We start from the raw sequence: 15,858 nt of genomic DNA, 5'->3' as shown, positions 1-15,858 counted from the left end.
CAATACAGTAATTTCACTGATTATAAATCTAAATGTGTTATAGAAAACAGAACTAAATCAAGGAGAACAAACAAATAATCAAACTTTATGCAGTGTTTATAGAAGATTCTAGTAAGAATATGTTACAATGAATGATGAGAGTATCTCCAGTGACAGAGGTAATAGTCATAATAATACTGATAATTATAACAAAATGATACACAGATAAGTATCCCTCACTCTACAAGAACTGGAAATGAGCAAGAAGATGTGCTATGGGTTCTAAAAACCATTAGAGGTCAGTGTTCGTGAAAGTATGTTCAAGTTTTGTATCACTAAGAACTGGTTAGATGCAATGGCTGTAAATTGAAAGGATGTAAATCTCTTGATATCTAAATATGCGAAAGCTTTTAAAATAATCTCTTCTCATAAAACTGATTTTTCTGAAAGGCTAATGGCTTGGCCTTATGTCTTTATTTACATTATGCAAATGTTACTATAGCTCCTAATAGCATAACATATTGAAATAAGCTAGCCGTTTCAAAATGGCTTGACAGGTCACTGATTTCTGTTTCCCATCAGGCCCAAATGAAACAAAAAGCTTACCCAGTTTCTAGAATTCCTTATCCATAACCAAGTAATAATGCAACCGATTATTTATGTTTGGGGTTTGCAGTCATCAATTGTCCCACCCTCCCACATTCAGTTTAGGGTTTTAGGAAGGAGTTGAATAAACAGACTGATTTATAGCTATACCTGGAATCATTATGAAAAGAAAGAGTGAGTTACAGCTAAGTGAAACTCAGTCACGAGAAGAAAAATGGTTGGCCATGCGTATAACCAAGGGCCTGAAGCACTGATATTCTTATAGCTGAGATGGTAGTCATAAAAAAGAACATCTAGAAAACAAACCAATATATTTCAAAGAAGCAAACTCAAAGGAGGTAGGGGCAGATCCTTAACAGAGGAGATCAAATTTAACATCATCCTAAAGAACTTTATAACTGGCCATTATACTTACATCATGCTATCCATAATGTCCTGAAAGACTGAAATGGACTGGTGCAAGAATGATTGAGTGATAGAATTCTTTAATCCTAACTCAAGATGATATACAAGTACACAGACACACACACACACACACACACACACACACACACACACACACACACACACACACACACACACACACATATATGGGTCCTTATCAGTTGATCGAGTTTTCAGAAACTTGAAATTCATAAGGTCGAGACCATATGATCGAGTTTTTGAAAACCCAAAGCTTTTGAATGGAGATTGCGGTACAGTGCGGATCAGGAAGTTTACCCTTTTCCTCAATGTAGTGCGATCTCAGAGTTGGTATATGTAATTTGCAGAGGGTGTGGGGACAGGGGGGTTTGTCTCCTGTAAAAACATAAAAAAGGTAGATTTTTGTGGGGTTTTTGATGTTTGAGTTTTCAGAAATTTGATCATATGGTCTCGACCGTTGAGTTTCTGAAACCTTGACCATCTGACATCGACTCATAAATATATATATGTATATGTATAGATGATTGTCTCATCAAGTGAATTGTCACAAGAGCAAAAACAAAAGAGTTATCTTTTTAAATTGAATCTTAAAAGACCAAACAAGTAAAAAAGTGTGAAAACAATGTTTTGCAGGAGCCAGTCCTCCCCTGCATCCTCCACACCCTTTGCATATTATCAATGCCAACTTCAAGATTACACAACAGTGGAGTAAAAGCAAACTCATAGACCCCTCTGTTCCATGATCTCAAATGGAAGGCTGAAAAACAAATATGTAAGAGCATTTGCTCTTATAAGCATTTGCTTTTACAAATTGCAACCATATATATGAGTTGTTTTTGTGTGTGTGTGTGTGTGTGTGTGTGTGTGTGTGTGTGTGTGTGTGTATATATATATATATATATATATATATATATATATATATAGATAGTGTGTGATATCATTTGAAAGCAGTGCATTACATTTCGGCATAATTAAAAGCTCAGACAGGAGCTAGTTCCATATTGCACTGTAAGTAGAGCTATGACTCTTGAATAGTCTCCAAAATCCATTAAATCCTAGTGGACAAGTCACAGGATAGAATGTGAGATAATGGAGAAAACAGGTCAGAGATTGTATGTTTCTTAGACAAGGGAAATATCCCATACTTTTGTGGACATGGAGGCTGGGAACCAGACTCTGCTGGCCATCATAGAGTAATCATGATTCATTTGGGCTTGTCTTTTGGACGTTTCATCAATAGACACAGCATAAAAAAGTGCATAAATTTCATTTTCTGATCTATCATTTGCTAAGTTCATCACTAATTTTCATATGTTTGTTTAGAAGCAACAAAAAATAAAAGAATGGCATTGTTCATTTCCAGTGGCTGAAGAATCCCTTGATGGTTTTGTGTTTTAAGCCATGATGCTGAACAGTAATGTCAATACAACACAGAGCGCCGGCATGATTTTTGACAACCATCGACTGTGAAAAGATGGCAGCCCATGACCCTTTCCTTAAATGGGGTGGTCTCCATGCATGAGGATTAGAATTTTGTCCTCCATTGCCTGTTCAGTTTTCACACTACCAAGTGATTTTTTGTGAAGAATGGTGCTTTGACTGAATGCTACTTCAGACCCCTCAGGAATACCATGAGTTCTATGGTATTAATGCAACAACTCTGATCCGCACTGCTAATATGATCCTGAACCATAATGTGGAACCATAATGTGGATTGCCCTTCCACCTGAGCTTCTGAGATGAGGTTGTGCTTATTATTAAAGCAAATAAGCATTCAGCCAAAGTCTAGCTTGAGGAGAGTAGAATACCACTCTTGTGGAGAATATGTCTGTCATTCAGAAAAATTCTATGAGGAAGTGATAAATCTGAAGATGTTGGCAGTGTACTGGCCATTGGAGATTGTTTGTAGAAGCATACTAATAAAACAGTAAAGGTAACAGTTGATTTTAGGTCTAGCAGATGAAGTAGCATATTTGTTTAGTCAATGTAAGACCCTCATTCTCTAAGCACTTTCCAGAAATTGTAGGGTGCTTTAGAGTTGGAAGTCTAAGATGCCTTTATTGGAAATGATTTGATTTGTTGGAATGAGTCGAAGATTCTGTGTGTTTACTTACGTGACAAAAAACTGGAGTTAGGGCAGGATCTGAAAGTGGTCCAGAACCTGAGAGGTCAGAAGGTTAGGTTAGTAACACAAGTGTGCCATTCAGCACAGCTGAACCCTTGATGAAATCACTCTGGGGCTAGAGGACAGACCTGAGGGGCAAACTTGATACGAGAATTTCTTATTTCCCATGGTGAAACTCTAAACCCTTCTTGTCATTTTCAGAATTTGATATGCCAGTAGAACAATACCAACTGTTCATTCTTCAAAAGTGATCATACAGTTACCTGCAGATTGACCATCAGAAACTTCTCTGACGTGATGTGAAGGTTGAAGGTGCTGATCCATATAACTGGACTACAGTCAGTTACTGTTTGAGAACTGGAATAGATGTGAAAGAATCACTAACCTTATGATCTAGGTAGCAATTTTTCAATGCTACAAATAAAAAAGCTGAGTAAGGGTATGGTACTACACTATGGTTGACTGAACTGAAATATGTGGTTTGTGATGGGGTGTCTGACTATTTTAAGGTTATGCACTATAGTTTCAGCACCCAGAACCTTCTGTCATGCACGGTTGTTTCTCAGACAGGTGCAGCTAGATAACAAACCTTCTACTTTTAGATCATGATGCAGCCACAGATGGAATGATGAGGACCTTTGGGCAAAGCTGTACCATTTCCTAATTTTCTGCTGTTACCTGTTAGATTTATTTATACAGAAGGCATGAGGTTGTTTCAGGTGGGAGAAGTTATAGCTTTTCAATTATGGATCAGGCCTTAAGCTATTTTGAAGGTTGTTAATGTTTTTCTATAGTCTCTAATTAAACAACTGGGTTGGGGGTTGGTATAATAGTTAAGGTGTTTACCTTACGGACAGAAGGTACAGGGATTTATACTCACCTTTTGAAGGGAAATTGGCTAGGCTTAAAATGGCCCACAAGGGCATCTAGCTTAATATTTATCTATGAAGTTATGAACAATACTTCAGCACCGAAAGTACTTTGCCGCAGTTAGATGGTTGATGATGAATTCAGGGTTATCACATCTGTGACATCAGAGGTACAGTAGTCACTTGAAAGTACACCTTGATGGCCAGGTGCAGATATTTCAGTGCTGTTCACAGAAGACGTAGTGTAGACAGTGTGTGAGTTTTGTCCTGAGTCTGAGAAACCAGAGATGCCTATAAATGGATCATAAAAGTAGGGACTCTAATGTCTAAGTAAACATTTTGGATGAAAAGTATAGTCTCTTACTCTTTCTATCCAATATTGTGTGGAAGACTGTGGTACTTGTGCAATGCTGAAAAGTAATGAAATAGTCTGTGTACAATGATCTGCAAAAGAAAAATGTGGATTTGTCACTTCTTTGTACCATGCATAGCATCTTGAAGAACTGCCTTCTCTCATGGCGTGCAAATCAACCGGCCTTTAACATCATCCTGCCTTGGGCAGATTCTTAAACTTATGGACATTTCTTTGGCCAGTCTAAAGTAGAATCCATGATGCTTAGAGCTTCTTTAAACATACTGTTCTCTAGACGACAGCTGATTGATGGGAAGGATGCATTTTTCTGTCCATTTCAGAAAGGCATATTTCAGTGTCCTATAAGTCATTCTTCAGACAAGATTCTAGAATGAGCAGAGAATATCACCCTTATTTTCCTTGGGCTTTCTGGAAATTCAGTACCAGCCAGTAGAAGTCACTGTAACAAATGGAATAATATGCTGAGGTGAAGTTTCACTGAAAATTGGTAAGTTGTGTGCAAAGGAGTTCTGCATTTGTACCAGTGTTGTTTGTCTTCCAGTTTACCAAGTGCGGGTTGTTGAAGTATGTAGTCAGTAGAAGAAAAGCAGTAGTTTAATAATTATGCCAGTGAGACTGCCAGTGAGGGGCATTTCTACTTTGACAAGAAAGATTGTAGTCCGTGCTTAAAAATAACTAATTTGAGAAGAAAACCCCACAAGACAGAAATAAACCCTGAAAGTATCACACGTGATTCTTTTACTCTGAGCAGCACCTCTGTGTATATGCCTTTTAAAACAAGGATGGGCTTTATTATCAGAAGCGGAGTCTACTGAGATGCTTTCCTGCTCAAGAGATCACAAAGCTGACCAGAAGATGGACCTCTTATGAGAACAGGATTCTCCAAAAAGGGAACTGCTGTTAATGAATGACATGAAAGAGGAGACAGACTTAAAATTGTTGGTTTAGAACACTGGGTCAGTTAATTTGAACTTGTCTTCCTTTTGCCATTTGGTGGTCTTGGATAAATGGACCTCTTGATTTCTTCATGCAGTAATGCTTCTTGGGATTTACTAGTCTCATCCAAGCACTGGTCACAATGAAACATTCAAGTCTGAGCTGTTACTTGCACCACAAGGCACTGTTAAACAGTATGAGTGTTAGTAGCTGAAAATGCTCTGCAAAAAAAGTTGTGGGAAAACAGACAAAACCAGTGGATGCCTTGCTGTGAAATGTAGTGACCACACTGACACATTGTAACTTTAGCATGATTATGTTTCTTCTGCATCAGACACAGACAGTTTTATATAATGAATGTTTGCATATGGGACTGTGTAAGTCTTGGGACAGGATCTCAGAATGATTGCTGAACAAGAAGCTGGGTTGCTGACATGGATGAAGAAGAGTATGGACCCTTTAACAAAGGGCTTACATTTTTGAAAAACCTTCTGAGGAGGACAGGAGAGCAAAGACATCTAAGTTCTCTACTGATGAGGACCCTTTGTAACAGGGTAATCAGTGTGCATTAGTCCCCTGTGAGTATTCCACTTTTCCAGTGTAGCAGATCATGCCCTGAGGTGGATTTGATTGCCCTTTGCATTCATGCAGGAGTTTGGAAGAGAGAGAGAGCGAATGAGAGGAGGAGGATAAGAGTGGTGGCTTTTCAGTGTAAGGATCAGAACTTGCTTCTGAAAATCGTTGTAATGTACCTAAAGCATTTATATACTTGTCAATGAGTAAGAATATTTAATAGTGTCTTCTGTGCTGAGGTGACCTATCTGTAGTAGTTTTACTGGCTGGCCTGTTTTGCTGGAGTGGTTTAAATGGGTGGATGGCGTAATGGTTAAGGTGTTTGCCTTACAAACACAAGGTGCAGGGTTTGAGTCTCACAAGGGATAATTGGCTAGGCTTCCAATGGCTCACAAGGGCAGTTAGCCTAGTACTAACCTATGAACCTATGACAGTAATTTGGCTTAGGCTTGAATTTAATGTAGACACACTTTCAGCTGACATAATGATTAAGGTGTTTGCCTTACAAACACAAGGTGCAGGGTTTGAGTCTCACAAGGGATAATTGGCTAGGCTTCCAATGGCTCACAAGGGCAGTTAGCCTAGTACTAACCTATGACAGTAATTTGGCTTAGGCTTGAATTTAATGTAGCCACACTTTCAGCTACCTTTTTAGTGCAGGATTCTTTTCTGCAGTCTCATAATACATGTATGTCGAATGCAGAAGGGCACGTAGAAAGCTTTTACTGTTTTAATAGTTTAAAAAACCCATAGCCGAACACATTGCTCATTAATTAACCCAACTGCTTATTAATTAACACAATAACAGGTTTTCCTGCTAGATTAGATGTAAGAAGTTACTAGCTTCACTCACATGTGAAAGCTAGATTTTTAGTCTCTTTTAAATATCTGCAGTATCTCATTTGGTTCTGCATAATTTATAACAGTCCAAGTGGTTATTATTAATATGTATATTGTAATAAAGGGATAACCATCATATCTCATACCCTCAGTATCAAGTATTTTAGTCACACAAATTTGCCACAATATAGGCCAGTTTCAGATGTCCTGTGTATCTTGTGTAGACTATATATATATATATATATATATATATATATATATATATATATATATATATATATATATATATAATGTAATTTAATATGCTTTCTGTTCATCCTTGTCAACAGTGTTACCCTACTTCCATCTGAAAATAAGTATATTAAAATCACTTGGCTGTTTTTGGTAGGGAAGGCAATAACATACTAAAACTCATAAGCTAGCAGGACATAGTAACATTCTTTGCTTTGTTTCTTCTGTGCTTTTAATAATGACATGCATATGTATGCTTGCTCACAACAGTGCATGCTTTTTCAAAACTGGACTCGCATATAACACTGCAAATTATGAAGTCTGGTAATCAGAAGTCTAGGAATCATTCTGCAGTTGCCCAGCTGGACAATGTGTTTAGTTTACATGTCTCTTTATGTTGCCCTTCTGGGCCCTTTGTGCCTATGATTCATTTTTATATTGGAGTGACTGACTATTTTTTTTAATTAGAATGCAGCATTTGTATGATTATTTGAGCCATGAGGTCATACCTTTAATTCATTTAAATATGCATTATTCCCATTTATTTTGTATAGGAGTGAACAAACTAGCTTTTTTGAGATAAGGATGTAAGACTTGAGTAATTATTCAGGGCACCTTCGGTTTGTTCATATCATTAAAATGAAATTGCCATACTTTAGCAACATGATGACAAAAAATGGTGCCTCTCTGAAATTTTAATTAGACCTTACAGGTTAATTTAGGTTGGAATGTATTAGGATAGCCATAGTATATAACTTTTTTTGTGGTTGGAACATTTGCTCAATTTAGAGAAACTTAAAGTTGTCATTTTCAAACAAATGAAATAAAATGAGTACAAGTGAGTGAGCAGAAAAAGTAACATGTCCAAATCGAAACCTGGTTGATGCATTCATTATTAATCTGTTTAGAATCTTCTTCTTCGAGTACTTTTGTGATTTTTTGCTTAACTTTAATTGCGTATTTCAACATTCACCATAGAATAAAGGGCTATTTTTGCAGGCAGTAGTAGCACAATACCTTATTGTGCAAATCAAAACATGTTGTTGTCATGTTGTTGTTCATTCCTCCAATGAACATTTCTCACTGACTGTTCTCATTTACTAACTCACATATTTTTTTCAGTGTTGTGCCTTAATACAGGCAGTGTAGAAACATCACAAACATGGCACTGAACTTTGTGACCACTTTTCTGGTAGCACAGAAGAAAATTTATACTGTGGGCTATTTTTGTTAGTATGACAGAAAAAGTTGTGGGATGCACGTTTTTGGATTTTAAGTTGGATGAAAAAGTTCCATTGGGTATTAAAACATATACTTTCTTTAGCAGGTGATCATACCAGTGAAAATATTCCAAGCAGTCTTTGTAGTTCAGAAAGTCTTCAACTGGGGTATGTATCAACTGCAATTATCTACAAAAATAGTTTGTGTATCTGTTATGTTCTGTAATCACTGACTCACAAGGGTGAGTTTGCTGGAATGCTGTTGAAAATAATGATTTAAGTTTTCACTGGAAATAGAAGTTGCAAGCTGCAAAATAGTTCCTCTGTACTTTTTCCCCTTATTTTTTAAACTGCCACATTTATATGCTATAATGGAATGCTTTGGGGTATTGTTACTGGTTGTGGGGAAAACGTATGGGTAGTCCAAGTTTGATGCACACTTGTTTAAAGTGGCTGTTTGAATTTTCTGAAAACAGCAGCATGTTTCCATAGCCAAGCGTTTCACAGAGACAAGCACTTTACTGGTCTGTAAGTGTTCTGTATCTGAGATAAAGGTATGTTTGCTTTTCAACCAAAATGAATTATTTCCTTTAGGCAGCATTGGGTGTATGCAGACCTCATACTATAGCTGGCTAATTTAACTTATTATGCATCGATACTCAGACATTCAAAAGTTAGTTTGTATCTCTGTTTAGCAAACCAAGTAACAGAGCTAAGTCTAACAGTGTGCAGTAGCCTTCTCAAATGTAAGACTACACAAAAACTATAGCTCTTGGAAAATATGCAATTTAGAAACCATGTCCAGATAATTTGAACAGAAGAGAAGCTTGCTCACTAGATTCAATTTTAAGGAATTAATACATGCTTTTATTGGTGAGTGGTACGATATCTAACTTGTCTGTCTTTATAAATACATAATGTGCTAAGCATTTATTTCTCCTGCACTATTCAAGTGAGTCATTATAGTTTATGTAATGCCAGGGCACGTTGCATATACGTTATGCTGAGATTTGCTCTGTATTGGGAATGAGGAAGAGTGAGATCTGCATCTTTAATTATGGTATGTTAGAGTCTCAACATAAATTAGACTGTTAGATGTGCCAGACATATACATTTTTTGATAGGCATAGTAGGGCTTTTGTCCTATATACAGATTTGCTGATTTCAGTTTAGTTCAGCATATGCTGAGTTAATTGCTTGTCATTATTTAATTAATTTCAGTTTTTGAGCTTATGATTTCCGCTTTTTTAACTAAGAATCATTTTACATTTCAGAGTTTTACTTCTGGTAATTCCCTTGCAGTAAAAAATAATATTTTCCGTTTGTTAAAAATTCAGACAAATATTTTTTTTAAGTGCATTGATTTTTTTAAAACTTAAAACTATATACAAATTAAACAGTAAATGTAAATTGCATTTAAGCATATAAGAGTATAAATATACCATGTCATTTGACTTTAGCATTCATTTCTCTGTTTGCTCAAGTAAAATTTATAAATTTGTTCAACATCCAAAATTTAGCTTAGAATTATTAGATAATAACTTAATAGCATCTTTTACATCAAATAGTGGTAAGCTCAATAAAATCTGTAAATAATGGAGACACATCATATTTCCATTTTTTACTTGTAGCGTTTCTAGCCACTGTAATAAGCCCTAATACATTGTTCAATGGTATTCCCAAATTCCATTGGGTATTGGTGCATTCATGAGAATCATTGATCTTGTTTGAATACATTTATTAGACCATAAAGCTTTAATCTGTTATTCTCATCATGTTAAAAAAATTGCAAGTTCTCACACTCATAAAATATGTGTTGTCATTCTGCTTTTGCATTCTTCTTACATTTCCAACAAGGACTGATAGTTTAATATATATGTATGTATACATATATATTGTATACATATATATATATATATATATATATATATATGTATGTATACATATATATATATATATATATATATAAGACAAATAAATATTTTCTACTGTAGACTTGTTAAACATATTCATTTCCCATTATGTTCTTATTTCTTTCCTCTTTTAAGTCATCTATATTGCATTTGTCCAAAAAATTCCAATGGTAATTTCTTATGTTTTTGTTATTATTTAAACTTAACCTATATAGTTTTGGTAGACTTTTTTGAATTAAGATTCCTAATTCCTAGGCAAGGTATAAACAATTAATTCTAGAATTACTTTATTTTCTTAATTTGTATATTATTATTTATTGTCTTTGTTATATGGCACACTAAGATCCATTCTGATTCATTTGTTAAGATTAAACCTGTCAGGTCATTCATATTCATCAGTGAGTTCTCTTGAAAACAGTCTTCCCAATACATTAATTCATTACTTTTTCGAATTATCATACTAACTTTGTTTATACAATCTGTAAAATCCCAAGTGTTCACTATAAGGAATAGAGTAGAACTCGACTTTTTTTTAAATTGACTAATTTGTATAAGCAATTTCTTAAGCTTTTAAGAATAGCTGATTAATAGTTTGAGTGAATTTTCTTTGCATGACCTCCACTTATATAAGACATAAAGTGCCATGGCATTTTACTTACTCTTTCCAAAGAATCAAAATCCTCTTTTGCTTTGTAGGAGTAACATATGTCTTTATAAAATAATTTCAATTTTCTTTGATATGAATCATCAATCTACTATATTTCCATTTTATATAAAGAAAGTATTGCATAAGAGTTAATGTCAGGAAAGCTTATTCCACCTTTCTCCCAAGAGATAATACAGTCAAGTAGGCTGTTTATGGTTCTGATGGCTACCATAAGAAGGACAATAGTGTTTTTCTAGCTAATACATTAATTTTAATAAGGTTCTAATAATATAAATTGTAGGAAGTATAATATCAAATATAATTTTATCATTGTATTACCATTAATCTTTCTTGACATGAAAATAAAAAACTATTCAATTTTTTACTTACAAAATGATTTCTCATATATCTTCAAAATACTTTTATATCTGTTGATATTTTAATTCACAAGTATATTATTTCATATTTATTCCAATTAAATATATATTTCAGCTTTAAAGGTGAATTTTAATAAAATTGTCAGTTTCTTGAACTCACGTTTATATCACCTACAGATAATATAATATGAAGAAATAACCATGTTTTGGACTGATGTTCATTAGAAATCTTGAAACCTTCAAGTTTCTGTTTATTTCTAATACAGTTTGCAAAAACAGAATCTATAATCAAAGCATACATCAGTGTTGATAATAGATATAATGGTTTTCTTTCTCTTGTTTAAATTTACTGTCAAAAAGAAGCCCTATCTTAACATATGATTTTTAAACTATGTGCAAGCATTTAATATATTTATACATTTATCAGGAAAACTAAGCTGTTTTAAAGGTTTAAACAGAAATCTCAAAATAACCGTATTGAAACATTTATCTGTTAAGACTAATTGTAGCCATTTTCTGATATAATTTGCATCAAGTAATATTATGATTATTCTTTTAGTATTATCCTGGGTTAACCTATTGACTATAAATCTTACTTGATCTTTGTTAATTTTTACTTTCATTATGTTCTTTAATGTTGCAGTTATAATTGCAATAAATATTGTATAATATGTACTGAGAAATGAGATTGGCGTATATGAGGAGACTTCTTGCCATACTTAGGAGTTAGTGAGATCAGATAAAATTTCCATGGTGGAGGAGTCTTCTTACTGCTTTGAATGGCAAGAAGTCTCCTCATATATGCCAATGCTTAAAGGGTAATTTTCATCTGAGTAATTTTATCACAAAAGTCCCTAAATATTACCAAATTCTCATCATCATTGTCTGTAGTTTTCTTGCCCAAAATTTGATTAATAATGACATTCATATAGATTCCTCTTGAAATCAATCTACCCCTGTTTGCTAACCTATGTTATCATTTGGATGTCATCATATAAGAATGTGGTTTAATTCATTCTAAGGCCATTTCTGTTTGAGGAGTTAACATTTCTTGATATTTTATTTAATAATTTAACTGTGCTTCATATAATTTATATCTTCTTTTTGTAATTACATAGCACTATATTTGTGTCATCACGTTTCGTAGGTCATTCACTACTTTATCAATATTGTCAGCTATGTGCTCTACACACTCTAAATTAGGTTCACAAACAGCACCACATGAATCAATACATTTTTGTAGAAGTAGAATATCTGGAGTGATGTGCGGTAGGAGTGACCCTGATTATCTTCCCATTGGAGATCCTACAATGAGGAACTTAATTTTATTGGCACTTTTCAATCTTTTTTGCATGCTGAGATAATGTGGAATATCTGTTTTGTGTGTGTCTATTTGTGTGTGTGATGTAAAATATATACCTAATGAATAAAGAACAAAAACATTATTGCTTTTGTTTTGGTGATCTGGCAAATGCAAAAGTAGAGAGAGCCATATGAGGTACTTTATTTATCTAATGTCTTCAGAACAGAAAACATTTCCCTTCTTCTTTACTGTATGACATATAAACCCTTTTACTTCTCATAAATTCAAACTTTCTTCTTCCTGTTACTCCTTACAGTCCATGGTCCAACTGTTCCAAGTCCACCATACAAACTCTTGCTCAGTATCACATCTGCCCATATCCATAAAACTTGATAGAGCCTTAATTGCTGTTATTTCCATTTTTTTATAATTTATGGATATCAGTCCTGCACGGGGATATTAACCGGTCTTAGCTTCTCCAGAAGTGAATAACCCTTCCTGCCTGAGCCGTGGAGCACAGGCTGCTTAAATAGGCTTTAGAGTGTGACTTTAATCATCGGCTCAAGCCATGCAAAGTAGGCAGATCTTGGCAGGTGTCCCAACGTGCCTTGGCTCAAAGTGTTTTGTAACTGTTTCTGAATTTCTATGACAGTGGAGTAATAGAACATATTATATTTCAGCCAAGATTTTAAAGTTTGTCTCACATGGGACATAGTATTGAGGTTTTACCAAACTGTGAGAATTTTATTTAAAGTAATTGATTTATTTCTCATGAAAGAGTGGTCTGAAGTGCTGCTTAGCTGAGCCCTTAGGAAGAGGAGATTGTTGAATTCATCCTGCCTTAAACACAGTGTATATCGTCTTCTGTTACATCATATCAACAAAATGGCTAAAGGAATGTTATTGTTTCTAGTCTGTATTTGTAACATTAGTAAAATTAATTTATTTGCTTGGAGGTGTCCTTTTGTATTTTTGTATTGTTACTGGCTGGTTTCTTTACCGAGTGTGTGATATAAAAGTTTATTTCAGCAGATAACTAATTATATCATCCAGCACATTGACTGGGTGTTTAAGACCTCTGCCTTACAGCTTCAGGTTTGGGAGTGGTTGGGTGGGTGTTCAGTCCTGATCTCTGACCACTGACTGTGTTGAGTCTGTTTGCTCCTCCTGTGTCTGCATGGGTTTTCATTGAGTACTTGATTCCTTGTCACCTTCCAAAAATATGTTGGCTGACTGACTTGACTGCACCATCATGGCTCCATGGAACAGGGAGATGAATTCTTGACTGCTACTGCGATAACTCAGATATGATTAGCACCTTGTGGAGTGGAAGAGATGATAATAATGCGAGAAAGGGAGTAATGAAATAATGCCTGCTTGCCTCTTTCAGGAAGAATTGTGTGGAAATGTGCTGTGAATGCAAACTGAGTCACAGTCTCAAGTGGTGATACAGACACTGTGACTAGAGGAGGATGCCTCAGTGTAAGGTGGGAAGATGAATGATGATGATGAGAGATGCATCATCGTGTAGATGGGACATTTCCCTCATGGTGCTACTGCATGCCCTCCTTGTAGTGTACCCGTTGTAAATCTACAATATGACAAATACTGTCCAAATGGCTGTGCCGTACTTAATGGAGACTGATGACTTAGACTTCTTAGTTTGGGTCTTCCCTCAAAGCAACTCAACTGGTTAGAACTACTTTAACTTTTACTTTATAACCAGCTTACCATGGCCCATAAAATTCTAAACCAACCAGAAAAAGCTGCCCTTCAAAACCTACTACATCCCTACTCTAGTAATCATGTCCTACACTCTAGTAATAAATCTTTATTAATGTAACCAAAGCCAACAATGCTGCAGGAGATTCCCTTTACTCAAACTGTATAGCTAAAATTTGGAACTCATTTCCAACAAGTATAGTATCTATTATGAATTTTTCACATTAAAAAAAAATATTCATATTTCACTTATCCAACACAAGGTTATTCTCCTGAACTAGCCCAGGGCACCAAGTCTTGATATCAGCACACGTTTACATTCTCCAGAGTGAGGAGAGCTTTTAGGGCATGGAGTTTCTCGTTTAGGCTCTTAACTTTGAGCAGTAACACCTTAAGGTTGCTTTGAGTTGTTTTTTTTTTTTTTTTTTGCTGTATTGGTATATTTCTCATTTTGGCATTGCCTAAAATAGCTGTAAGGGGATACATAGAGCTTTAGCCAATATGCGAAAGCCCAGGGGGAACAGGTGCCGACCATCCTTGGCAAAGTAAAATAGTCTGTTAACCATGTCCTCCCATGCTGATAGATATTGCATTCCCTTGGAGTGACATCAGAAACTAATTCATTTATTAAAATCAGTCATTTTCTGTTCTTACTGTGGCATCATCCTTGGTGAAGGTACAAGGCTGCTCAGTGCAAGGCAAATACTGTCCTAGACACATATTTAGAGAGACTCATGATGTTTCTTTTCATATAGCCCAGTAAGGTATGCCCCATGTACACCCACATGAACTATGATAGAATCATATTGGTAACTGTGGTGAAGTGACCTGAGTGCATACTTGATATTGCAGACTGTAGCTCCAGATAGGCAACTAACCATTATCTTCCCCTTGTCCATCTTGGTAAGAGGATTATCTGTATCATACAGTAGAATCTTCTATGACAAGAGTACTAGTTAAAGTGTTTACTTGCCTTATGAGCATTGTTCTTGGGGGACCATTGGTGTAGGCTTATGCATAGTGTTAGGTGTTGCATTTGATGTCTGCTTTAGTGATTGCTGAGGGTAGGTGTTGCAGTTTGATGACTTAGGAGATCTTTGAGATTTGGAGATGTTTAAGTGCCTCAGCATAAGAAGGCGTATGAGTGTGGTTAGTGGTATGTGTGAAGGATGTAGTGTGTTTGACAACCTTGTTTGTTAATGAGATTTTTGCCTACAAGGAAATTATGTACGCATGTATATCTCTTGAATGCTGTGTTAGATTCTTTAAGGATTAAAGGCTTGTCTGAGTACATGAGAGGATTGCTACATTGTCTCAGGATGCCCATATCTACCAAGCTGGCCACATAGACATTAGGAAATTGCAAATCTATGTTGTGAGGATCTGTATTAGGGATGGGCTATTATGGCTTTGGGACTTGGTTTTCCAGGGTGTCGTGAGTGCTGTTTAGGGTGGAGGCTAGATGTTAGTGTAGTTATTTAGTGCTATATGACAGTATTTAGCTGCCCTAAGCTTAACTCCTCACAAAGCCTTTCTGTGTTATGGGTTAAAGTCCTAAGAACTAGCTTTATAGGTCTGCTGCTGTACAGGGTACAATTAACCACCACTGAGTGATGAACAACTCTTCAAAAAGGTGCATCCTAATTTATAGCAGACAGAAAAACCTGAAAACTAACTTGTGACCTCTGGCCAATACATGACTACACCTCAAGCTCCCTGGAG

General features: G+C 35.5%; 1 protein-coding gene across 4 annotated transcripts in view; it reads left to right on the top strand.

Moving 5' to 3' along the window:
• ARHGEF10 (Rho guanine nucleotide exchange factor 10) overlaps positions 1–15,858 on the top strand; it is a 2,254,368-nt gene that overhangs the window by 630,314 nt on the left and 1,608,196 nt on the right. For 3 of the 4 annotated variants that reach the window (XM_044073484.1, XM_044073499.1, XM_044073492.1), the window contains one exon: positions 8,280–8,343. In XM_044073484.1, the coding sequence (XP_043929419.1) occupies positions 8,280–8,343 (64 nt within the window). The remainder of the gene's footprint in view (positions 1–8,279; positions 8,344–15,858) is intronic. The other variant, XM_044073505.1, reaches the window with a different exon arrangement.

This window comes from Protopterus annectens, chromosome 1.part1, assembly GCF_019279795.1.
Source record: "Protopterus annectens isolate FY-2018-M chromosome 1.part1, PAN1.0, whole genome shotgun sequence".
Classification (NCBI taxonomy): domain Eukaryota; kingdom Metazoa; phylum Chordata; order Ceratodontiformes; family Protopteridae; genus Protopterus; species Protopterus annectens.
The sequence above is the reverse complement of the archived record's forward strand: the minus strand, read 5'-3'. Positions and strand labels throughout refer to the sequence as shown.